This window comes from Hipposideros armiger, unplaced genomic scaffold, assembly GCF_001890085.2.
Source record: "Hipposideros armiger isolate ML-2016 unplaced genomic scaffold, ASM189008v1 scaffold_26, whole genome shotgun sequence".
Lineage (NCBI taxonomy): Eukaryota > Metazoa > Chordata > Mammalia > Chiroptera > Hipposideridae > Hipposideros > Hipposideros armiger.
In genome coordinates this window covers 5,153,536-5,179,344 of record NW_017731376.1, presented here as the reverse complement: position 1 = coordinate 5,179,344, position 25,809 = coordinate 5,153,536, and the positions used below count along the sequence as shown (strand labels likewise).

Genomic DNA, 25,809 nt, shown 5'->3' with positions numbered 1-25,809 from the left:
CGCAGAGAGACTTCTTACCAAACTTCCACCCCCAGGAATTCCCCAAATCCCAGTTTCAAGGGGCGGGGAACAGCTGGAACCTTTGTCAGGTTCGCCACGCCCCGCCCCTTCCCCCCAGAGCCCCGCCCAGACTGACGTCCCCCTTCCCCCACGAGCTCCCCAAACCGCAACCGGCGCCCCCTCCTCTTCTTCCCCAGGCCCCGGCAACGGCCGGCGCCGCGCTGCGGGGCGGGCAGCCGCTGGCGCGGCGCCGGGACTGACAGGCGAGCAGGACCCCGACGCCCGCCCTCCCCCTCAGAGGTTGCGGGAAGAGCTTGTCACCCCTGGGACTGGGGCGGCCCGACGGAGGGGGAGTGGCCCACCGCGGGCCGGCCTGCACCGGGGGTGAGGCTGCCAGGAAGGGGTTGGGGGCGCCAGAGGGGCCGAGCATCGCTCTCCTCAGCCCGCCGGCCCCCGACCTCCGTCGGCCCCCCTCCTCGCGCCCGGCCGCCCCGCCCCGCCGCGACCCCCGGCTGTCTCTGGAGCCCGACGCGGTAAGTGCGACTTCCTCCTTCGCGTCGGAGTGGGGGTTGCGGCGGACTGGCCGCGCCGCGCGGCCCGCTCCCCGCCCCCGCGCGACCCTCTCGCCCGGCCTCGGCGGCCCGAGTCCCGCTGGGCCCTCCGGGAGGCGGCTCCACGACAGCTGTGTCCCAAGGGGTGGGCTAGGCGGGGACTTTCCCACGCCGCGACCGGGGCTCGAACCCGGGGCCGGCGTGGCCGCGCAGCCGAGCGCCCGGGGGAGGCATCGATCGGACAGCCCTCGAGTTGTGCAAAGTTGCGGCCGGCCTGCTGAGGCGCGGACTGCTGTCCAGGATTGCTGCTCGTCCCCGCACTGTTCTAGGAAAACACACTGGAAACCATTTCAGATTAGTTTTTCATTGTTACCGCAGACTATCATAATCTTAAATTTTAATTTTCAGTAATAGCCTCTTCCGGAGTGTGGAGAATCAGAAAGGGACTTTATTTCCGTTTAAACCACCGTCTCTGTTTGAAACTTGTTTTAAGCGATTCAGTGCATACTTTGGGATCAAAAGTTAAGGAAGGAAGCTCGCTGTATCGAAGAGTAAAACGTCACTGCCATCTTTATTATGGTTCCGTTTGATTTTTAAAAATGCATTTGAATAGTTGATAGGTTCACAAAATTCAAAAGGGACAAAAGGGATAATATATACAAAGTCTCTCCCCGCCCACTCCTGCACCCAGAGCCAACCAATATTACCAGTTCCTTGTGCATCCTTACAGAGTATGTATGCATGTGCGAATGCTCTTTAAATAAATGAAACTTTTGTATATTAGTAAAGTGCCTCGCAGTTACTGGTGCCCAGTAAATGTTCATTTTCCTTCCGTTTAGAAAACAGTTTAATAAAAGTCTTTTTGGTTATTAGACCACTGAAAAAACAATGACTTTTTTTTGGTTTTAAGCATTTGCGGATTTGACTATATTGTGAATGTCTGTGTTCTATTGGCTTGCCATAACTATGTGATAACCTTTACACAAAGGTGAATACACTGATATTTTTGGGTAATGGGGCAGGAATGAAGAAATCGATATTAAATTGTTAGATAGTTATTAATATAGTTCCAAAATGATTTGAAGCAACTTAGTGTTCATATAGTACCATAGTAGGAAAGAAAGAATACAAAGTTTCCGGAAAAGGTAATTCTAAATGCCTCCTAGAGGTGAGTCAGTGGGGGGTTGGGGAGGGGTGGGGGGCGGGGAGGAGGAAGGAAGTTTCTGTGTGTTTCTCAGTCCAAGATAAAAACAAACCAGCTCTTGTGCCTAAGCAAGGCATTTTCTAGGAATGAGGGCGGAGAGGAACATTTTCTCACAAGCCCTAATAAAAAGGGGATTGAGTGATGCAGTTAACATCTTTAAAGTATTCCTACAGAAAATAATGAATTTTAGACAACAATATTTTTCAGTATAGGGCAATAATAAAACTCAAGATAAGTTCTCTGAAGGCTTAATTTGATCTATTTATCAATTTAAAATTACCTAGAACAGCATTTCCCAAACTGTGTCCTAAGAAACTAGAAATCAATAGTTTATTTCTTGAAGTAAAATTCTGAGCTCAAATGTATTTGATGTAGCCGGCAAATTTCAGTATTTTTTTTACTCAATTTCTTGGCTAATGTTCAAGTTTACTCTTTTAGATGGGGATGCATTTTGTGACCTTTTCCAAATTTATTGGACTATAGAACACAAATGTTAAAAGGCCATCTTAACACAAAACTGAACCTGTAGAAATGATGGATTGCCTAGCCTTCAGGTCGTTCTTCATGAGTATTTCTTACAAATGAAGTTTAATAAAAATTGGAAAGCAAAGAGTTTGCAGTTAGCCAATTTGGTAAGAACCAAAGTGAAGATAATCTAAAAGTCAGATTTTTAATATACTACATATCAAAGGTAAAGGCCACTTTACCCCTGAACTCTTTCATAGTTCTTCATTGTTCTGCAAGTAGCCTGCTGGACCAGATGATCTCTAGAACTTCTTCCTATTCTGTGCTCCAGGACACTCAGGGTATTGAATTAGACTAGGTTTCAGCAAATAGAATTCCTTAAAGAATGACTTCAGTTATTCTAGGATGTAAACATGTGATTCACATGTTCTTTTCATCACAAACACTATTGATACTATTTGCTATGAAATCCTAGAATTCTGTAGTGGTAAGAGACCTCAGAAAGCATGTTACATAGTGGAAAGGAATTTGGAGCCATAAAATCTGAGATTCTGCCACTAATGTGCAGAGTTGTTCCTAGCAAGTTTATGAACCTCTCTGAATCTGTTTCCTTATTTGTAAGATTAGAATGATGACAGCATCCAGTTTATTCAATAGATGTAGAGAGTCTAATAGGTACCAGCTAGTAGAAAAAGTTTTAAGATGCAAAGGAAATAATGTATCAAGAATATTTTACTGTCTAAATTGTTTCCATTTTTGAGTGGAATGCAAGAGTTTGGAGGGCAAGGAATATCACCTTATCCAAACGTACTTCGTTCCTGACTTTCAGCTAGCAAGTAGAGAATGTTGGGAGAATGAGGGATTAGTCCAAAAGTTTCTCTGAATCCATTCAGTTCCTGTGTTTGGATTTTGAGAGTTTGGGAATGAGGGACACTTCTATAAGAAAGTATTTTATAAATTCTGCAGTGCTATACAAAATGTTACCATTCTGAAGATAAATGAGGGCCAGTACTATTCAGTATCTTCACTTCAGAGAAAGGGGTTTGCTGAGTATATCATGTAGGGTAAATTATGCTGTGGTAACGAAGAACCCTCACATCTCAGTGCTTTAAAAAAGCAAAGGTTTATTTCTCAGTCACTGTTAATGTCCCATCAGGGTCAGCAGGAGAGCTCTGTTCCAGGTAATCATTTGGAACCCCAGGTAGTAGAGGTTTCATCTCAGCTCATGCTTCCACAATTGTAGAGCCGAGGAAAAGAGAACTGCACACTGGCTCTTAAAGGCTTCTACCTAGAAGTGACACATTTAACTTCCACTGCCATTTCATTGGCCAAACAAGTCAAAATACTACACTTGACTTCAAAGAGGTGGGGGCATGCAATTCTATCATGTTCCCAGCAGGAGAACTAGAATAGTCTGTGGACAGTTGATGGCTACTCTACTAAGCAGGCATTATAGTCTCATGAGTTAATGCAAAATCTGAATTAATCAAATCCAAAGGATGTTTTTCAGTATTTAAAAATAGAAAACAGGATTTCTTTGTGTGCGTATATGTGTGTTTAATCATAGAATTATGCTAATTAGAATTATAAAGAACATCTTTTATTAATTAGAAATGAAAGCTTTTGGAAACTCCACAATTAGACGTACTATTTTGACCTAGTTGATTTCATTCTTTTTTAATTATATGACCATTCGATAAGCATTTGTTAAATGTGATGTGTGTAAGGCACTATGTTAGAGCCTATAGGGATAAAAAGATGAATGGGAAATTTACAACTCCAGTAGAAAATAGCTATAATTAAGTTCTCTCTCTTTTACTTTCTCTTTAAAACAGATCAACAAAATCTTGCAATCTGATAAAACCTGATTATGTATATATACTGTGACACTTTGCCCCTTACCACCACCTTTTTTGGTTTTAGGGATTGTTTGGTGACAAGTTACAGAATATTAATTAAACTAGCTTAAGCAAAAAGAGTGTTTTGTTAGAAGAGGGATATAGCTTTATGTCACAGAGCCCAAGGACAGGAAGTACAGCTGAGTCTCAGAGGCAACTGGCATCAATAATAGGAAGTTAGGAGCTGGGACTGCTTTCCCTCCCAGATCTGTTTAATTTCTTGCCAGCGCCTCCCTCTGTGCATATACTTCATTCCTGTTTTTTTGTGTTGACTGATTTTCTCTGCTGTTCAATGGGTGTTTAAACCCAAGAGTTCACACACTTAAAGGAAGCTAACTAGAGCCTCTAGCAATTATAGAAGAACTATATTTTTTCTAAGTGCCACATCTTAGTTCTTAAGTTAACCACTATTAGAGTTTGGAAATAATGGAGTTGGTCCTAACGTTTAACAAGTTAGGGAAATTGGCAACTTTGTAATAGAGAAAGAGGCAGTTCTAATAGTTTAGGATTAAAAGAAACCTGTGATAACAGTTGACAGTTTGACACAATTATTACCAGTTTGCATATTCTAGTGGGACAGGCTAATTAGGATAATCAGGATGAGAAGTAGAACTGAGACTGACTTGTAACAACAGTGTCCCCTCCCTGAATCCTGACATGTGCCATCTCCATTGTGATCCTTTCATCTGTCCCTTCTCCTCCTCCCTAGGTACATACAAATTACTTAAATGTTGAACTCTTATAAGTTATCTGCTTTTAATGCTGATACAGGGCTCTCTGACTTCTCTCCATGGCTAATAATGCAGGAAGAAGGGAACACCTAATATATACTGCTTTGCTCGGCTCTTTTCTACCATCCATATTGGACTATATGCTCTTATCTGGACATTTTACACTTTAACATTCTATTGCCACTTCTCCCATCAATTTAACCTATTTTTATCAATAAATTTCCATTCTTTTTCTGTAAACTGTACTTAGCTTTTCTAGCAAATATCCCTTGCATTCTTTACCTATTCTATAAAAATATCCATAGCTTCATCTCAACAGATGGCTGATGGGATGCAGTATGGGAGGTAGTACATGTTACCTGGAAGAGAGGATCCCCAGATAAAAGAATAACAACAGAGAAAGGTGAGTGAAAGCTGTGTGTGAGGGTAGGTGGATTTGTCAGGGATATATGTTAGACTAAAAGAGCAGAGAAAAAAGGGGAGGAGCTTGGGTTCAAATTGTAGAATATTTGGACTGTCATTTAAGACATTCTTATACTCTTGTTGCTCTGCACGTAAACTGGTCTTCTTAGGTTCAACTAAACATTCATATTTACAAAACTACCATAGGCTTGTTTACTCAGAAGCATACCACACAGGAAGCACAGCTGGCCAGTGGGGCAGCATCAGGTGTTCCTCAAAAGGGTTGTGATCCTCACGACAGTAATAGTACAGTCTGTGGAAGCAGTTCATTAGCCACCTGGGAGATAGCCTTTCAAGTGAAAGGAGACAAACTTCGGATCAGGTAGATGCAGGAGCCTCCTTAGTTTTTATTTATTTATTTATTTATTTATTTATTTATTTATTTATTTATTTATTTATTGTTAGTTTCAGGTGTACAGAACAATACAATAGTTACCCTTTTTCACCCTCACCAGGTAACAACCCCCCTCCCCCCATCTATTGCCCTCCCACCCCCGATATCATGCTTATCTATTACAATTCCATTGAATCCGTTCCCGCTCTCTACTCCATGTCCCGAGACTCTCCTTAGTTTTAAAAATCTCATCCCATAGGAGACAGTATCTCTTATACAACTCTATAGATTTCGCTTCCAGTGTCCCTGAAAGGGATACGCCACTTACTAGAGCCATCACATTCAGGGAAGTCAGACCTGTGGCTTCCTATCAGGTATTTTATAGTTTATTTGTAGCACCTCTGAGTCCAGATACAAATTTATTTATCATTTTTACTATAAGAACAATGTTGCCTAGTAACATAGTTGGCATACCTACCTATCAGAGCTAAGAGAGTTAGCTAAAGGTTAAGTGCAGAAACGGAAGAGATCTTCTCTACTCGTATTATCTAGTGTCTTCCGTAGTCCGCTCATTTGGGAAGGATTCAATACCATTCGTTTTGCTTCCTTAGATGGGTAGTGTTTAACTCTTTATGATGGAAAAAGTAAAATAGGAAGAGGGATAGTGGGGAAGGTATGGCTGGAAAGGTAGTCAAGGACTACTAGATTGTTTAAAAACACTGAATTTCATGCTACAGATCTTGGATTTTTATTTATCTTTTAGGTGATTGAGAGAGAAAAATAAAAGTTTTAAGAATGATGTGGTCAAGAATTGCTGTTGGGAGGCTACTTTGGCTGTGGTATGGAGAGTGGATGAGAAGGGTTTTAGACTTGAGGCTGGTGGGTTCATTTCTACTTACTATTTGCCTCTATTTGGGGAGATATTTCTCCAGTACTCAATCCTGTGCTTCACAGGACAGGATTCAGCGGGTCCTTTGGAGGGACCTGAACCAGCCTATCTTTCTAAATTTGTCACCTGCCCACCCGCCCCTGGAGGTTGGGAGTTTGGGAGGACCATTCTGAACCATCCTAAGAAATTACTAAGATTAACACTAAGAAATTCTGGCCTCCACTCATCTTTATTTGACTCACTGGCATGCCTCATTTTGCTTTTTGCTGGAGTTAAAGAATAGAAGGTGGGGTTTTTTGTGTGACTTGTTTTCAGGTCTAGTTTTAGGGCAAGCCAGGGAGTTTCTTTAATGGCTAGCTGGGTTAATTAACATTTGTAGTGATTAACTATTTCTAATTACGAGTAGCTGAGAAACAGAGCTTCACATTTTTCTCCTATTGCTTACTTTGCCCTTTGCTACCCTTTCCTTACCTGACTTACACTGTCCTGTATATAATATACAATCAAGTTGATCTGTGATTGGCTCATTATGTGTGCAGAGAACCCAGGCAATTTTGCTTGATTTTATTTGTGTCTAGAGAGTACTGATTAATTGCTCCCCCCCCCCCCACCACTCCATCACCATAAAGCTGCATAGAAGACAAATACTTACTGGATTTGGTTTAGGTCAGTAAAAGACAAAACTAAGGTTGTCCAGACTACTACCTTTTATGGCACATAAGACAGATGGGTGTCTCAGCACATGTCAAGCAGGAAATTTAGCAGTGGTTTGCCATCATTTTCTGGTGTAACAGTTCTCATCCTCGTGCCACAGCATATGTGTGCCTAAATTCACAAAATCTAAGGAGTGTCAAGGAAATCTTTCTTTTTTTAACCTGTCAAGTCAAAGAACTATTTTAAAAAGTAAATATTTTGTTATAATCATGCTGTGGTTTTCATAGTATCAACTGTGATATCTTTTATAAATGAGTTTGGGGATAAAAAGGCATATGTCATTAATTTAGCTGATTTTAAAATGTTGCTTGCTCTGCTGCCAGATATTAGTACCGATAGGCATTTGGGGGATAAATAGGTTCTTCTGATGTTAATATGAGTCAATACTTCGCCCTCTAAGACATAGTGACAGAAACTGGGAGGAAGCCAAGTGGGGAGAAATCTGTGAGGCTCTTGTACTTGGTGAATAATGCCATTTTGACATTTAATTGCAATTATGATGAGCTTAACCATATTTGCTATATTAGGAGTGGTGTTCCTTGAGTACTCTGCTTTTTTTCTTTTTTAGTGCCTTATTTTGCTTTAAGTTTGGTCAGCCTTATTGGTAAAGAATTTAAGTCTGCTCTAATACTCTCTTCTATTGGGTTGTCATAAAAGTCATGACGTATTTTTCTATGTTTTTTGTTGCAAAAATGCGTCATGACTTTTCCAACAACCCAATAGATATCTAACCTTGTACAAATCAGTTATCCTCTGAATATGCTTCCTGATTCAGGCAAGGAGGGTGAATTACCTCCTTAGGAGGTAGTTGTGAGTTGCAAATGAGGATATTTTGAAAGCAAGAAGCAGTGTGGTGTACTTGAAAGTATATGGTCTTTAGAGCCAGCAAAGATTCAAATTGAACCCTGCCACTCACGAGATATATGTAACCTCATTTCACTTCAGCGCCCTTATCTGAAAGCAGGGAGGGAAATGACCTGTTTGTCAGAGTTTTTGTGACAACTGAATGCCTCAATGTAAAAGGATTTCACATATTATCCTCCACATTTAGGCACTTAGGAAATAATAGTTGCTGTTAAAAATCCAGATCTTTACACAGTAGTTGCACATGCTATTTCCTTAATCCCACTGAAGAGTAAACTAAAGATCAAGAAACTGAACTGATTTGCCCAAATTACAGAGTGAGCTGGTGAGTGATTAGCTGTTGATTCAGGCACTTTCTGCTATGTCACTTAGGCTACCATTAATAAGTGATAGTGTGGGAAAATAATAGCAGAAGCCCTCTCTGCCAACGACCTGACTCATGGCTTTAACTGAATGCGCCCTTCCCTCCATAAGATGCACTTACCCATCCCAAGGGTCACTGAAAGCTGATGGCTAAGTAGGCTGCTCTGTCGTAGACCAGCCAGCCCTTCTCTGCTTACCTGTGGAGTTTGGTACTTACTAGAAGTTAGTGGTTTATTCAGAAACCTGTTTGTAACAGTTATGCTTGTTACAGTAATTATAAAATGTTAGTAAACGTAAATTAATGAGAATGAGAAACGAGAATTCTTTCTTTGAAAATTAAGTTGAATACTTTGGGACAGCACAATATAAATGAGTTATTAACAAATTTGCTATCAATTTGGATAAAGGATGGATAACTGTAAAAGATGAGGGTTGGTAGGGGGAAATCATTAAAGTCTAAAGTGGTGCCTGTCGAAGTGTCAAAATCCATGGGCCAGCTAACTGGTCTTTAGACTACTAGCGGTTTTCAAGGAAATAAGGAGCTCACACCAGAATGTAAATTAGCTACATCACTAAGCACACTGTTTAGTGACATTTTTTTTCATGGTAAGACTTTCTCCTTGAAAGAAGCAGTGCATTAATTTACATCTGGCACAAGCTTTTTATCTCACGGTGGACAGACCACTGGTCTAATGGATTCTGTATTTCAGAAGTGCTTTTAAGTTCTTCCTCCCATTTATAGAAACCATAAGTGGAAATCATAGATGATGGACCATTGCAGGAGTAGCGTATATACAAGAAAGAGGACCGCAACTCAGTAGGAGGTCCATATCAAATATATGGCATTAACTATATGAAAAGATTTGTGAATAAAGATGCATTTATAAGTTTAAGTTAAAACCTTTAATGATGTGTAAATATAATTTTTACGATTACAGGTTCCCCCCACTATCTGAGAGCAGAGCTTTCCTATGGAGACTTTTATAAGCTAAAATGGAGTAAAGTGAAGAAGCAATTACCATTCATTTGTATGGAAGAAATTTTTAGTGTTTCCCAGACCTAAAAAATAACAAAATCATACCAAAAACCCCCTAAAATAACGCTAACATATAGTAAAAGCAGGAATGCACAAAATAAACAGATATAGAGCACAGATGCTCGCAGACACAGTTCAAAGCTCTGGCGGCCTGATGCTGAGATGCTGAGTTTGTTTCCAGGGAAGGAGCCTGGCGGGGCCACTCGCTGCTCAGGGTGCCGCTGCCTCTGTATTGACTCGCTGCCAAACAAGCACTGAACACGGTTTTCATTTTTCGTCTTTTTTTGTGAAGGTGAAAATCCTGTTCACATTTCTTCGGTTAGAGAAAATGGGTTCTAACATAGGTTTTTTGTAAAAGTGAAGTAGCATACCGTGAACTTTTGAAAAGTGGGGAATACCTGTACTGATGTTTTCATTTAATGGACCAACTATTGGTTTCATCTGACAAGGGGGCTTTTACTATACTCAGAGTTCCAATTTGACTGGAAAAAAATCTTTGACCTCTGCAGCTATTTTATAGTATCCTGTTCATGCCCCTGTATACTTTTACTGTGCTATATTGTAATTTTTAAATTGAATGTCAGTTCCTCTATGGTAAGTGCCTTGAAAGCCACAGTCCTTTCTGTAACCTTCATAGAGTTTCTAGTCTAGGGGAGAAGGCAGATATTAAATAAGTAACTTCAATAAGATTATTGAGTTATTTGAGCAAGTAGTTTGGGGTGCTCTGTGATCATATAGCAAGGAGACATAATTTAGTTTAAAGGTTAAAATTTACCCCACTTACTTTTTTTTTTTACCATGATCTTATGTAAGTATATATCACATTGCTTTTAGGGTACACAAAGAAATAAAGTCCCTATATTAGTGGGTTTTACTATGAAAATGTACTTCTATTTTCATTGTATATCGGAGTTCTTGACTGCTGAGTTTTCAATCTACCATGTAGCTTACAAAGCTAAATCTCTTAGCTTGTTTCAGCTGAATTTAAATTCAATCATTTTTAATTTTCATTTACTGATTAAATAAGAAATAGTTCCCAATTATTTTTAACAAAGTGATTTAACATTGTGCTAATTTGGATTTCAGAATGTATTCTAAGTTTTTTTCATTACAAAGAAATTCTGATACAATGTGTTTATGGTAACTAGTTGAAAAATGCAAAGATAAACGATAACCAATGCTAAGAGCCCAGGATTCATCTATCCACACTTCAAATTTCTGATTTCTTAAATAGTTGGATTTTTAACTATAGGCTAGATATGGCCCTAGACCCTTATTTCTAGCTATTTGGTTGCGAGATACATAATTAAAACCAAATTTGTCTAAAGCTGCACTCAATCCTCCTGTAACTGTATCCTTCTTACTTTCTTATTATGTTAATGTTATTCTTCCAGTCATCCAAGTATGAAAATGCTGTCATCTCTGACTTCTTCCTGTCCATTTGCCAAGACTTAAAGTCTGTCCCTGTAACATCTTTTAACCTCCTTTCAGATCTCATTGCTTCCAGCCAAGATTAAACTGTACATACCTCTCACTTTGAAGAATTTCCTGACTGGTTTCCCTACCGATAGAATCTTCCCTCACAAATTCATTCTTCACTGTTGTCAAATGAATTTTTTTTACACCATATCTCTAAATCCTCAACTCAATAACCTCATCCTCTCCCAAATAAAAGACATACTTACTCCTGATAATTTAGTAAAGGTTTCATTCAAGACCCTCTTCTGTTAGATTGTAAGATCTTGCAAATCAAGGTTTGTGCCATTAATTTATTCATTTATTCTTTGATGTAAGTTCAGAAAATATTTGAATGCTGTGCACTGTACAAGTTGTTAGGGATATAGTTGTCCCTGCCCGGATGGATTTTACTGTCTGTTTACTCATGTTTGAGTTCTTTCTGCATACAGCACAAATATTTATCGAATTTACATGAATACAAGTTTTTTTGCGTTTAAAAGTATTTGCTTTTTATGAGATTGGAGAAGAGGTACAAACTATCTGATATATTTCTGGAATTAAAGTTAAAATTAAATCTCAATTTTTTTCTATCCTGAGTAAACTGATATTCTCTGCTATCATACACTTTTATTTATTTATTTTTTAAAGATTTTATTGGGGAGTTGGGGGAGGGGAACAGCGTTGGGGAATTGGGGAAGGGGAACAGACAAGTTGCTGTCTTTTTGTTCTTCAGTCTAGTTGTGGAAGATGTCGCTTCACTGGCCCATGTTGGTACTATCATTGCACTCTTCCTGGGAGAGGCAGTTGCTTGCTGGCCATTGGATGTCGCTCATGGCGGCTCACAGGAGCTCATGAAATCTCACGCCCGCTGCCAGCTAGTACCACTGCAGCCTACGCTGTCGCCAGCGACTCGGAGCAGCCCAGCTCCAGATCGAGCTGTTGTTCACCATCTTAGCTGTAGAGGGCACAGCGTTGCTGGCCTGCATGTGGGATCCGAACTGGGGCCCTACTGCTCAGAGCTGGTGTCCCAAGCCAACTCCTAACCAACTCACCACTTGGCTGGCCCTCATACACTTTTAAATGTTAGCAGAATTTAAATTTTAGTGGAATTATATTAGTTTTCAAATTTTTAAAATAAGATATTTTGATATAAGACTTAATTTGACAGAGTTTTAAAAGTATCCTGGAATATATGAAAGTCAAAGATTTCTGTTGTAACTGTAAACAAACTTATCCTAAATGTATTAAAGTGTATTCTTGGTATAAAGATATTCTGATATAAAGATATTCTGTATATCTTTCATTCCCTAAAAATCAGAAGGCTAAACCAAAACTGTCATATTTTAGAATACTCACGATGAAAATAACTACTTTAAATAAACACTTTTAGATTTCATGAAGATTTTGATGAGGAATAATAGTGTGTACTATAAAAACATTGGAAAAACTTGAAAGTTCCTTTCTATAAAATTAAAATATTCAGTATTTTAATCCAAGTCGGGCATGGGACATCAGTATTTGAGATGGGGTGTTTTGTGTTTTATATTTATATTATACAGTTCAAAATGCAAATATAACATTTTAGTATTTGTGAACTTTTACAACAGTAAATCCTAAATTACTAAGCTTTAAAAAAACAGTATCCTGGGATTATCAAACTTTAAAGGTTTCTTCTAAATCATGTGTTGTAACTCATTCTTTTTATAGTTGAGGGAAAACTTGGGGAAGTGAAGTGCTGCTGGGTTAGTACAGTAAAATTAATTATTGATGTGTTTATGTAATATGTATTACACACTTAAAACTATAGGAATAGATTCATTAAAATGGATTACTCATGAAACAAATACTGTTGTCTTTAAAACTATATGAAGAAAGGTTTGTATAATAATGATTACCCATGTAAATCAGTTACTGAATAGCTGTGATTTAAACTGTTGAGTGAAGCTGTTGAAGTGAGCTCATCTGTATGTAGCTTAATGACATTTTAGTGTTGCTATTTTAGTGCTGAATAGTGTCATCTTTTAAATTTACAGACTAACATTTGAGCAGATTTGAAATAGAAATTGCATGTGGATTCCTTAACTGCATTTTGAAAAATGTATCCTTAATTGACACTTATGTATTTAAAGTGTGTGAGCTTTTGTATCTCAAGTTTAAGTAAAGCAAAGTTATTATGAGAGACGTACAGAATATAATTTGATAATCAGTTTGAAGAAAGTGTTGTATCAGTCTGAAAACACATCTCTTATTTAGCCATTAGATTTCAAAGTGATAAAAATTTTATGCCTAAAGAATGATATAGAAAAAGGAAATTCTTAGAGTAATATATTGTGATTTTTCTTCTTTAGTTGGAAAAATACTGAAAAGGTTTTGTCACCAGAAGTATATATTTTCTAATATCTTTGTTATCAGATTCTTAATTTTATTTTTTAATTAAAAAATGTGCATTGTAAGTGTATACTGTCTATTATCATTCTTATAATTCTTGGATTCATTTGCTCATTGGAGAAATATTTACTGAGCACCTACTGTCTGTCAGGTAGTGTCCTAAGTGCTGGGGCTGCAGTGATGAACCGAACAAGCGTGTACTGGAGGTTACTTTGTAGTCAGAATAGAGACAGTAAGTAAACATCTAATATGCCAGGTGGTGGTAAGTGCTATGAAAACCATTAAGAGGGCCAGGGAGGTACAGAATGAATGAGGGGTCTAATTTATATAGTTAGTGAAGACCATTTTGATAATTTAACAATACATGCATGATGATTTTTTTTTAAAGATTTTTATTGGGGAATTGGGGGGATGGGAACAGGGCTGGGAAGTTGGGGGAAGGGGAACAGACAACTTGCTGTCCTTTTGTTCTTCAGTCTAGTTGTGGAGGACGTTGCTTCACTGGCCCAAGTTGGCACCATCATTGCGCTCTTCCCGGGTGAGGCACATCAGTCGCCGGCTTCTGGACGGCTGCTCACTGCGGCTGCTGGCCGCTCACACTGGCTGCTGGCTACATATGGTAGCCCATGGCAACCCACTGCAGCAGGGGCTGCAGCCTACGCCGTCGCCTCACAGCAGCCCAGCTCCAGGTTGAGCTGTTGTTCAGCATCTTAGCTGTGGAAGGCAGTGTTACTGGCCCTCATATGTGGGATCTGAACCGGGGTCCTCTGGCGTCCCTAGCCAGTTCTTAACCATCGCGCCACTTGGCTGGCCCATGATGATTTTTAATATGTTTTGATCTTTTCTAAATAATCTAAGTTCTCGTCAGAGTTGGATAAATTTTTGAGCAAAACAGTTTTATATTGGTTTCGCAAAAGTTGATGGCACAAAAAAAAGTGTTATTTAAATAAATGTTGAATTTTACGCCATGAAAAGCATTAATGCTTCAACTTACTACATATTTTTTATAAAGAAAGTCTTTGGCCCAAGAACTCAGTTAAAGCTGGGAGATATTTCTGTAAACCACTTTCTAACGCAGGGCTATAACAAGCTACTGTGTCAACAAAAAGTCAGTCAGCCACATTACTGATCAGAGAAATGTTAAGTAAAACCAAATGGGAAGCTACCACACACTCATCAGCATGACTATAATTAAAGACTGAGGATGCTAGTGTTGGCCGCGTGTGGAGTAGCTGGAATTGTCATATGCTGCTTATAGAAGTGTAAATGGGTAGCATCAATCAAAGGTGAACAAACATACACATACCTTATAATCTAGTTTTGCTTCTAGATAGATATATGCAACAGGAATGCATATACCGGTGTACATGTATACATGTATGCCAGACAACATATATAAGAATGCTCAGAGCATTATTTGCAAAAGTCTAAAACCTTTAGAAACAACTCAAATGTCTGTTCTCAATAGAATGGCATTTGCTTGTCATATACTGGGGATGCCAAAAAATGTAGACAAGTGGACACTTTGGTCAACGTTGCTCAAGCAGTAGTTGGCCGTAATCAGAAGTGTCTGGATGCTGATGGTAACCACTTTGAGCACCTCTTGTAATTGCAGAAGTCAGACGTGACTTGTATTCATCTTTTGTTATTGGTATATATTGAGTATTACAATTTTAATAGTTTTTTCCTTTCTTAAAATGTGTATACTTTTTTTGGCACCCTCTGTATTTACAGAGGAATACTATGTAGCCATAAAAACCACCATCAGTTGCAGCAGACAACAACACAGATTAATGTCAAAGCAATGGTGAAAAAGAAGAATACATTTATATGAAGTTCAAAAGCAGATAAACTTTATGCTAAAGATGATTGGCTACCTTCTGAGATAAGGCAAGAAGAAGAAAGACCTCTAGAGGCTTTTCTTAACCTGGGTGGGGTTTATACTGTGATTATCCATTGAGCTCTCCTCTTGTGATTTGTGCACTTTTCTTTTGTATGTCAAACTTTAATTTTAAAATGTTTTTAAAGGTGCAGGCACTGGTTGATATACAAAGTGCTTCTAGATAATGATAAGGAAAAGACAAACAGCCTAAGAGAAAAATAGTTAGAGTATACATAGGCAGTTCATAAAACTGCAAGTCAAAATGGCCAGTAAGCGTATGAAAATATGCTCAAGCCCTGTAGTCGTCTGGAATTAAAAGAATTATACTCATTGTTGAATGTTGGACCTATGAAAATAGAGTAAAAGGGTACACTCGCTTTACTTTGAAACTGTGAATTTTAGGAAAGTAAACCATGTATTTAAATATAAAATACACATACCTTCAACTCAGCAATTCCATTCCTAGGAATAAATTCCATAGACATAAAGTCTCACATGTATTTTTATTTCAACATTATTTTAATAGCATAAAACAAAAACCTGAAATCAACCGAAATGCCCATTTGCAAGGAGATAGTTCAATAAACTGTATTTTACAATTATGAAATATTATGCAACTATTAAAAAGATCATTATTAGTTCATATATGTATAATATATATGAGAAAATCAAAATGCCAAAGATATATACAGTATATTCTCTCATATGACAATAGAATGTATGTAAGTTTATATATGATTTTATAAACAAGGAGAAAGATGTGAAAGGCTATATACTAGCCTGTCAACATTGATTACTGGGGAGAATGAGTGTAGGAGAATTGACAAAATGAATGTCTCTGTAAAAATAAGCATGCAGTGTGAGTCCACTGGTACAAAAGGTTTTGGGTTTTGGGGATGTGTGTGTATGTACACATGCATGTATACATATGTACACATACATGTATGTATGTATGCACACATGTGTATTGGGTTGTCAGAAAAGTCATGACACATGTTTGCAACAGATGGCACTAGTTCACTTTTGGGAGTACTGGAGTCATTCGCATTTATGTTATTGCTATGTCATTTGACAGCTGACAGTTCTAGCTTTATTAAAAAAAAATTGAGCTATTTGATTGGATTTGGAGATTTTACAAGTTGAAGATGGAATACCAAACAGTGTATTTTTGCTGTATTTTACTGTTTTACTTCCATAAAGGGAAGAACTTGATTCAAGCTTGTGAAAAGTTGCACAAAGTTTACGGTGACAATGCTCTACAAGAACGTCAGTGCCAACGATGGTTCACGAAATTCTGTGCTGGTGATTTTGATCTCAATGACGCTCCTCTGTCAGGGAGACCCACCGAGGTTGATGATGACAAAATAAAGGCACTGATCGAGTCAAACCCACGTTACACAACACGAGGGATTGCAGAAACATTGAACATCCATCATTCAAGCATTCATGACCACCCGAAGAAGCTGGGATACGTAAGCAAGCTCGATATTTGGGTTCCTCATGATCTCAGAGAAGTTCATTTGACGGCACGTATAAACATGCAGTATGCTCATTAAACGTGAGGAAAATGATCCTTTTTTGAAGTGACTGATAAGTGATGATGAGAAATGGATTGTTTACAACAATGTGGTGTGCAAATGGTCTTGGTCCTGACATCATGATTTGTCTCAAACAACATTGAAAGCAGACATTCATCAGAGGAATGTTATGCTCTCAGTGTGGTGGGATTTTAAAGGTGTCGTTTTTCAAGCTCCTACTGAGGAACCAAACAATCAATTCGAATGTGTACTGTTGGCAGTTGGACAGTTTGAACGAATCCATCATCCAGAAACATCCAGAGCTTCTTAATTATAATGGAGTTGTGTTCCATCATGACAACGTCATCTGTCAAAAATTATTGGAGCTTGGATGGGATGTGTTGCCATACCCACCATACTCGCCTGACCTTGCGCCATCAGACTTCCACTTGTTTCGCTCTCTTCAAAAGTCCTTGTGTGGTATAACGTTCAATTCAGATGAGGCTGTAAATCAGTACCTTGTTCAGTTTTTCGCAAATAAAGACAGGTCCTTCTATGAACAAGGAATTATGAAGCTCATTGAAAGATGGCAAAAGGTTATCGAACAAAACAGCCAATATATCGATTGATCTTTGTTCTTTATATAAATAAATGACCTTTGAAAGACATAGACAAAATACGCCATGACTTTTCCGACAACCTAATATGTATGCATGTAACTAAACCCATGATCATCATGACAGGAGTGGTTAAATGCTGCTGCTTGGACTTTGTCAACCTGAGATCCTTGTATGCCTTTAAAAGCAGGGAGCCTGTTTCAATGGCTAATCTCCCGCCTGTGTTTCTAGCTTATTCAGAACAGGTACTACATTAAGGCGGTATATATTATATTTAATGTATATCTCAATATCTTGGTGGAAAGGATCTTTGGGTCCTCTTGGGTGTGGGGGCATGGTTTAATAATTTAACATTCACATCTCCTTAAGTTTTTGGATTTCTTCTCTGTTTTATATTGCGAAATGTCTGGCTTCTCAGTGATCTTTAATGAAGTCCATTCTTGAGTTTAGGCTTACATCAGTCAACCAAACAACAAAACAATTAAAATCACTTCTGGCTATTGGAGCTAGCACATTATAAGTAGAATCTCTGATAAATGCTCTCACATTGATTCATCCAATTTAAAATTATATTTTATAAAATTGTGTTTATCAAAATACTTTATTTGTAATGTTCATTTAATTATCCTTTTCTCTACCCGAGTGTAAGTTTAAAACCTCTTAAAAAAAATGATCTGTTAATTCATCTTTCTATATCTTGTGGTGCCTTGTGCATATAAATGGTCGGTAAATACTCATGTGAATGAAGACAACAATGGCAAGACCATTATGAACTACTGCAGTGGCAATTCCTCATTGTGTGGGCCTGTACCATGCATTACAAGGTGTTTACCGTCTCTGGCCCTTGTCCACTCAATGCCAATAGCACTCTTTGGTCATTCCAACAGCTAAAATTCCACCCTCTCAACTTCCAGCATCCCTCTTGTTGGGTGGGGGTGGGGTGTTGGTGCTATCCTTATTGAGAATTACGAGGCTGGAGTAATTGGAGAAGTTTTTCTAAGGATGGTAGTGCCTGTGCTAAACCATGAAGGATGAGTAGGATTTTAAAACCATAGAAATTGAATCACAAACAGCATATAAAAGAGGGAGCAAGATAATGTACTCTGCCTTGACTGATGGAGTGGGATATCTATGTTGGAAAATAGAAATGAAGTTGGATAGGTAGAGTGGAGTTAGAAAGGTGTTGATAAGGAGTCTGACAGGTGAGAGGAGAGGGAAAAGTGTCATTTCATTCTTTAATGCATCATGCATACTCCTGCCAAATTAATTTTCTAAATTACGATTCTGTTCAGCAATCCACTTAATATTGCCTGCTAGTCTTTGCTTTGCGCTCAAGGCATTTTATCTCATCGTATTCATCCAACTTTATCTCTTACTACTCCTTAAAATTAATTAGGGATGTCTGACTGGCTGATTAATATTTCCCCCCTTTTTTGTCAATATGCTCACTTTATGCTTTTTAAAAATCTTTCTTCCATTATAAAATCTATCATCATTCTGCCCATATAACTTCTTACTATTAGAAACCTTCTCCCTAGTAAAACTTGCCCACACCATCCCACATTGTCTTGATATCTCCATTCTCTTTCTTATAGTATTTATTGTTTGTCCTATGGTATTTAGTACAGAATTGTGTATGGTTTTTTTATGCCTCTCATTCTTGTTTCTCTGAATAACTTTTATTCTCCTAAAGAGCTGTGTGAGGTTAGGATATATCGATATATGCCTCACAATATATTTTACGCCTCATGCCTCACAATATATTTTACGCCTCCAAAGCAGCTTTTTTCTTGGTCAGTTGATAAAAGGCATTGTCTTTTGAGTGAAATATTTGGCATAGTATTAGATATTGAGCACCCTGAAAATGGTCTTTATATTTAAATTATCAAATACTTTTGCTAACCAGATGTAATTATTATTATTATTATTTTTAAAGATTTTATTGGGGGATTCGGGGAGGGGAACAGTGTTGGGGAGTCGGGACAAGGGAACAGACAAGTTGTCCTTTTTTGTTCTTTAGTCTAGTTGAGGAGGACGTCGCTTCACTGGCCCATGTTGGTATTATCATTGCACTCTTCCCAGGTGAGGCAATTCACTCCCCGGCTATTGGACAGCCGCTCATGGCAGCTCAGGGCAGCTCAGGAAAGCTCACACCCGCTGCCAGCCAGCCCCTACTGCAGGCTACGCCATTGCTGGCAACTCACGGCAGCCCAGCTCCAGGTTGAGCTATTGTTCACCATCTTAGTTGTAGAGGACGCAGTGTCATTGGCCCTCATGTGGAATCCAAACCGGGGCCCTGCTGCTCAGAGCTGGTGTCCCAAGCCAACTCCTAACTAATGCGCCACTTGGCCTGCCCCCAGATGTAATTATTTTTGAGAGTAGGAACTAAGATGTGTATGTCTGTGTCTCCCACAGTGCCTAGTAGTGTCTTGCTCACAGTAACTACTCAATATGTTACAATTTGATTGCATCTGATTGATTTTTATTTGCTTTATCAACTTGTCTTATCTGTAACCATGTTCAGACCATCGTTTTGTTTTGCGAACAACCATTAGGGTACCTGTACACAAGATATAGTCCTATTACAGTCTTTGGTAGCTTTCTTGAGCCATACTTTCCTTTTTCTAAATACAGTAGTGCCATAGAAATTTGGATATTATACTAAATTGTAGCCCAATCCTGATTATAGAGTGGTACAGAGCAGTATTGGCTCTATAATTCATGTTATTTACTTGAAAAAGAGTAGTATTACTGCCATGTTTTGATCCTTTGTAGTTTTCAAACTTCTTCTTCTTCTTTGCTCAAATGAAATCTTCCCTAGGATCTTACTGTATTAATTAAACACACTCCTTTCCTGAAGGGAGAAGACAGAGGTGGAAAGCGACAAACTGAAGCCTCACCTTTGTGCTCCTCCTGCCCCTCATCCCCCAGCCAAAGAGCACAGCTTGAAAATCACTAGAACTCATTTCATTAAAAAAATACTTTAAAAAAACCCTGTTGTTTTGTGATATCTCATTTAGGAACTTAGTTTAAATATAGAAACACTTTAGTTTTACAGTGATCTTTAAGTACAAAGAAAAAGGCTCTGGAATAAATTTCTTGTTTCAGCAATAAAAGAGTTAATATACTAAGCAGCGGAGGCTGAGATACAGCGAGGGGACGGTGCTGTCTGTCTCTGTCATTTGTGGTTTAAGGAAAGGGGGTGGTGTTCTGCATTTGAAAGGACTTTAATGAATGCTGTCAGTGTTTGTGAGAGCTAATGGTCAGTATGGGAAAGGAGAGCTGGGGAAAGTGGGCTAGCTGCTTCAGGATAGGTGGGTTAGAGTTTGCTCTGATTGAACGGAATGTTCCACCGTGTTTCATCTTTATTCATTCTCCTTTGTTCTTTATAATCTGATATATCGGTTGAAAAGTAAATGTAGATATATATATATATATGTGAATGTGATTTATTTTCCTTTCAATCTGTTTATTGTGTACAGCAGGATATATACTTCTCTTGTCTTGGCTGGATGCACAAATTTGTGTGCAGTGCTTTTTGCCCGTTGCCTAGACGATCACTTGGTTTCTCTGAGGATGTCTGGTTCTCGTAAAGAGTTTGATGTGAAGCAGATTTTGAAAATCAGATGGAGGTGGTTTGGCCATCAAGCATCATCTCCTAATTCTACAGTTGACAGCCAGCAGGGAGAATTTTGGAATCGAGGACAGACCGGAGCAAACGGTGGGAGAAAGTTTTTAGATCCATGTAACCTACAATTGCCTTTGGCTTCAATTGGTTACCGAAGGTCCAGCCAACTGGATTTTCAGAGTTCATCTTCTTGGCCAATGGCATCCACCTCTGAAGTCCCTGCACTTGAGTTTACAGCAGAAGATTGTGGCGGTGCACACTGGCTGGATAGACCAGAAGTGGATGATGGCACTAGTGAAGAAGAAAATGAATCTGATTCCAGTTCATGCAGGTTGATTATTTTCTTACTGTTAGAAATGGGGTGTGGGGTATATTATCTTTAATGTTTTGAAATAATTTAGAATTATTGTTTAAAATCTATGAATATATATGTACCTCTGCATACATACACATATATAACCTCTTGGTATGCATATGTGGTATTTTTGCTAGGATTTAAAATTATTCATTTTAATCTTGTAAAATTATAAAGACAACAAACAGCATTCATTATGAAATATCTTCTGTTCCATATGTAGATCTGTTTCTGCCTTGAAAATAACACATAATAGCAGTTTTATGCATCATTGCCTTGAAGTTTGCTGCATTCATTTACCTTCCTTAATCTTAGCAAAACTATAGGAGACATTTCTTTAGTGTAAAATTTTTATGACATTTTAGTTTGCAACAGATTATAGACTCACTTCTCAATCTTAATGAAAATGAAAGGTTTTACAAGGAGATGCACTTTGTAGTTGTCAATAATTCTTTCACACCATTGTAGTTGTCAATATTTTTCTTATGGTTATTTCTCTTTGTCCTGCCTGTGTTGCAGCTCTCCACTCTAATACAGAGAATACAGTACTATGTCTCTTTCTAAGATGACAGCTACTGATTCCTGTTGGCCTTCACTTCACTGAAAATTGTGCTATTTAGGGAAGTGAAGGACATTCCTTCAGGAGAGTTTAAAGGATCATAGAGGGGCTAGATGTGGTCAGCTGGTTAAAAGGGGACAAGAAGAAGGGGAAATGAGTTTGAGGAGAGAAAATAAGGAAAATGTTGGTAATTGCATAATGACTTTTTCCATATTCACCCTTGGAACCAGGTTTTATCTTTGAAATGGATTATCTCATTAATCAGTTTAAACTACTGTAGGATTTTATGTAACAAGTTAGAGCATGAAAGTCATCTTTCTGATTCATCCACACTCAAATATTTCAACATATTTAAAGATACAGATAGCTTATCATTTGTCTAGTTTGATTGTGGATCCTTTTCCTTTAAAATTTCTTTGCAGGTTTTGATAACATTTGTAATTATTAATATAGGCATCACAAGAGATGGAGACAAAATGAGTTCATATATTTAAATATATCTTACTTGGGGATATTTACCACCTTCTCGTCTTCTATCCTTCAGAACATAGAATTCCAAATTGTGGTGTTGGAATAATAATAAATATAGACCAGTCATCTGTAATCATTTGTGTAATAGAGAGAAGGGAATAATATCTTTACATAGGTAACCAATGTATTTAATTATTTTTTTTTAAATTAGTTTGTGACTTGGCATTATCTTAGGGGAAAAGGAACCACTAATAATTTTAACATGGAGATCAGTTGAGTTAATGTGGTTTCATTGTTTTGTATTTTCTTTGGAGACTTGTTGCCAGAGGAGAATAATTTATATAGCAAAAGGCTCAGGATTTGTTATTTTTGTGGAAAACCAATGAGTGATCATCTTTCAATTTGAAAATCAATACAGTATATTAAGAATATTTTAACAAAATTACACAAAACAAACCATTTACCAGCATAAATTATAACAATCTTAACATGTATCTACAATCTGGAGAGCTTATACATATGTGAGTATTAAATTTATATACATGTATAATTTTGTAAATATTATATACACATTGGTTACATAATTGACTTCTTTACAACAAAGGTAGTTTACATAGTTAATGACTACTAAAATTAAATTATTCTTTAATATCCATATTTAAATAGCTTATTGGGATATTCATTATGAAAAATATTGCATTTTTTGACTGAGAAATTGCTGTGAGTATACTTCAGGAATATAAAATTGACATATTTATAGGAAATATAAATATAAGAAAATGATATTTTAAAAAAATCTAAAATGTAGTTGTTTTTAAAATATTAACCAAAATGATTAATAAAGTAAATAATAAAATGGGAGTAAACAGTTCACATCTGCAGTGACCAAAACTATTTCTAAAATATTATTTCAAAAATAAAGTGTACTTAAATTATCTCTGATTTTTTAGATAGAAGGGGGAAATGTGTCAGAGTAATTTAATATTCTCAATGCTTCGAAATTTCTGTCTTAACATCTTATTGCAAAAAAAGAAAAAAATTCTGGATTTTAGAAATGTCATTTGTGTGTATACTTTTAACTTCTCCAATTTTTCTAGATCAAATGTATCTAATTCTCACATCTTCCTTCAATCCTCCTGCTCTGAGTCTTTGATCTTTGTCGTAAGGCTGGATATATTTATTTGCTCCCAGCTTTTTGATTAAGTGAGCAGTCTCTCTAGGTGGTTGCCCATCTACTGTAAACAAAAAAAAACCTGTCAGTGTTAATGTCAAAAGAAGCTACACTGACATTCATCAAATTTTTGTATATAACTTGATAACAATTCTTTTCTATAATATTTGCAAATAAGCTAGTAAACATTTTATTTGCGCATACTACAAATTGATATCTTAAAGTATTAAAGTCATAGTGGGAAAATACATATGCTATGTGGAGCATTTCTTATTTAGGCAGTTATAACATTTATGTAGACCTCAAAACTTAGGCTGAAATTTTCAGTTATTAGAAAAAGGGGAAGGTAGCTGAAATATTTTACATACACAGAATCATAACACCTACAGTGGGTCTGGACAATTTAAAGCAGGTGTTAAGAGGCGTCATGTTGTTAATGTGTTTGATAATTTGTATTCTAGCTAGGGGAAATGTCTGCCTGAGCCTTAGACTTCTGATAAGTCTTGCTACCACACAGCTAAGTGATTTAAAAGTCTCTCTTTTTCTAACTTTGATCTTGGACGTGTAGCCTAGCCACCTTTTTCTCCATGGGAATCATCTAAGTTGTTACTTTGGTATTAAAATACAAATTTTGGTTTTTTACACCGTGAGGAATTATAGATCCTAAGTTACAGAGTTGTCACCTTTTATGTGGACAATAGTTTACTAAGACCTTAATTCAGGATGAATTTGTACCAGGGTCAGCAAGGCTCACATGGTGGCCCACCTTGCGACCATAGTATAAACACAGTTTATACTTCACTTGATTTGTCAGTTTTGGAATTATGTACTTTTGACATTTTGGGGGGAAACTCATTATTTCAAGTTTTGTTTATAAAGTTAGATGTTAATATTTTATGTCAGACTATTTTTAGTCAATATGCATAAAATGTTACTATACTTTACAAATATTCAGAAATAATAATATAATAATAATGCAATACAGTTAATACTGACGGGGTGCTTATCAGTGAGGCAACTGTTCTAAGCACTTTAGTATATTAACTCACTTAGACTTTACAACAAATTTCTGAGTTGTTCTAATTTTACAGATGATGCCAATGAGGCACAGAAAGGCTAAGTAACTTGCTCAAAGTTAGTAAGTAAAATAAACTACATTTTAAAAAATAAATTTTATAGTTTTAGAACATTTTTAGATTTATAGAAAAATTATAATAGTATATGGTATTTGTTGATATATACCCTACACTTGTATATTAGTATGGTACATCTGTTACTATTAATGAACCAATATTGATACATTATTATTAACTAAAGTCTATACTTTTTTCATATTTTCTGAATTTCTACCTAGTGTCCTTTTTCTGTTGCAGGATCCTATCCAGGAAACCATGTTACATTTAGTCATGTCTCCTTAGGCTGACAGTTCCTCAGATTTTTCCTGTTTTTGATGACCTTGGCAGTTTTGAGAGTACTGGTCAGATGTTTTGTAGAATGTCTTATTCAGTTGGGATTTGTCTGATGTTTTTCTCATAATTAGACTGGGATTGTGAGTTTTGTGGGGGAAGACCACAAAGGTAAAGTGCCATTTTCATCACATCATATCAAGGATTCATACTATCAATCTGACTTATTACTGTTGCTATTAACCTTGATCACTTGGAAATAGCTTCACTTTGAACCCAAATAATTAATATAGAGATTATGCTCATATACCAGTAGGCAGTTCTCTGTGACTATTTATTTAATCACTGAGTTCAACTTGGATTAACATAATAGTTGATGATTCATTCTAACCAGTTTCACCTTCTCTCCCCAACTGATTTTCTTAGCCTGGTTCTTGAAATGCCAAGCCTGGCTGGTTTACAGGTATAATCTCTTGATGTAGCCGCAACCCTTTATCCACAGTCATCTGACCCATCTTATTGGTTCTTGCTGCTGCAGATACCCTTCAGCTCCTTCTTGGTCAGATGACTTGCTGTTCTTTGACTCAGCTTGAAGGCATTTAGGTCCTCCTCCCCTCCCAACAAGGGCCTGTCTTCATAGTATCACCTTTTCTCCAGAGCTATCTCCTTTTTCTTGATCTTCTTTATGTTGTCGCCATATCTCATTGTTTGAACTAGTCTATTCTGGTTTAGTGTGAAATTAAAATTTTCTACATTTCCACATGAAAAATATTTTGTTTCCAGAGATGGCAAAGAAGTTCAACTATAATGTACTTGTATCTGGGAAGGATGTATTGCACTGTCTTC

General features: G+C 37.5%; 1 protein-coding gene across 4 annotated transcripts in view; it reads left to right on the top strand.

Moving 5' to 3' along the window:
* Positions 1–248: 248 nt before the first annotated feature.
* Positions 249–25,809, top strand: part of KLHL5 (kelch like family member 5) — a 71,318-nt gene continuing 45,757 nt past the window's right edge. The window contains exons 1-2 of one of the 4 annotated variants that reach the window (XM_019636009.1): positions 249–533; positions 20,856–21,332. In XM_019636009.1, the coding sequence (XP_019491554.1) occupies positions 20,950–21,332 (383 nt within the window). In that variant the 5' untranslated portion in view covers positions 249–533; positions 20,856–20,949. Of the gene's footprint in view, positions 534–20,555; positions 20,636–20,855; positions 21,333–25,809 lie in introns of those variants that run through there. The other 3 variants (XM_019636008.1, XM_019636007.1, XM_019636010.1) reach the window with 3 other exon arrangements.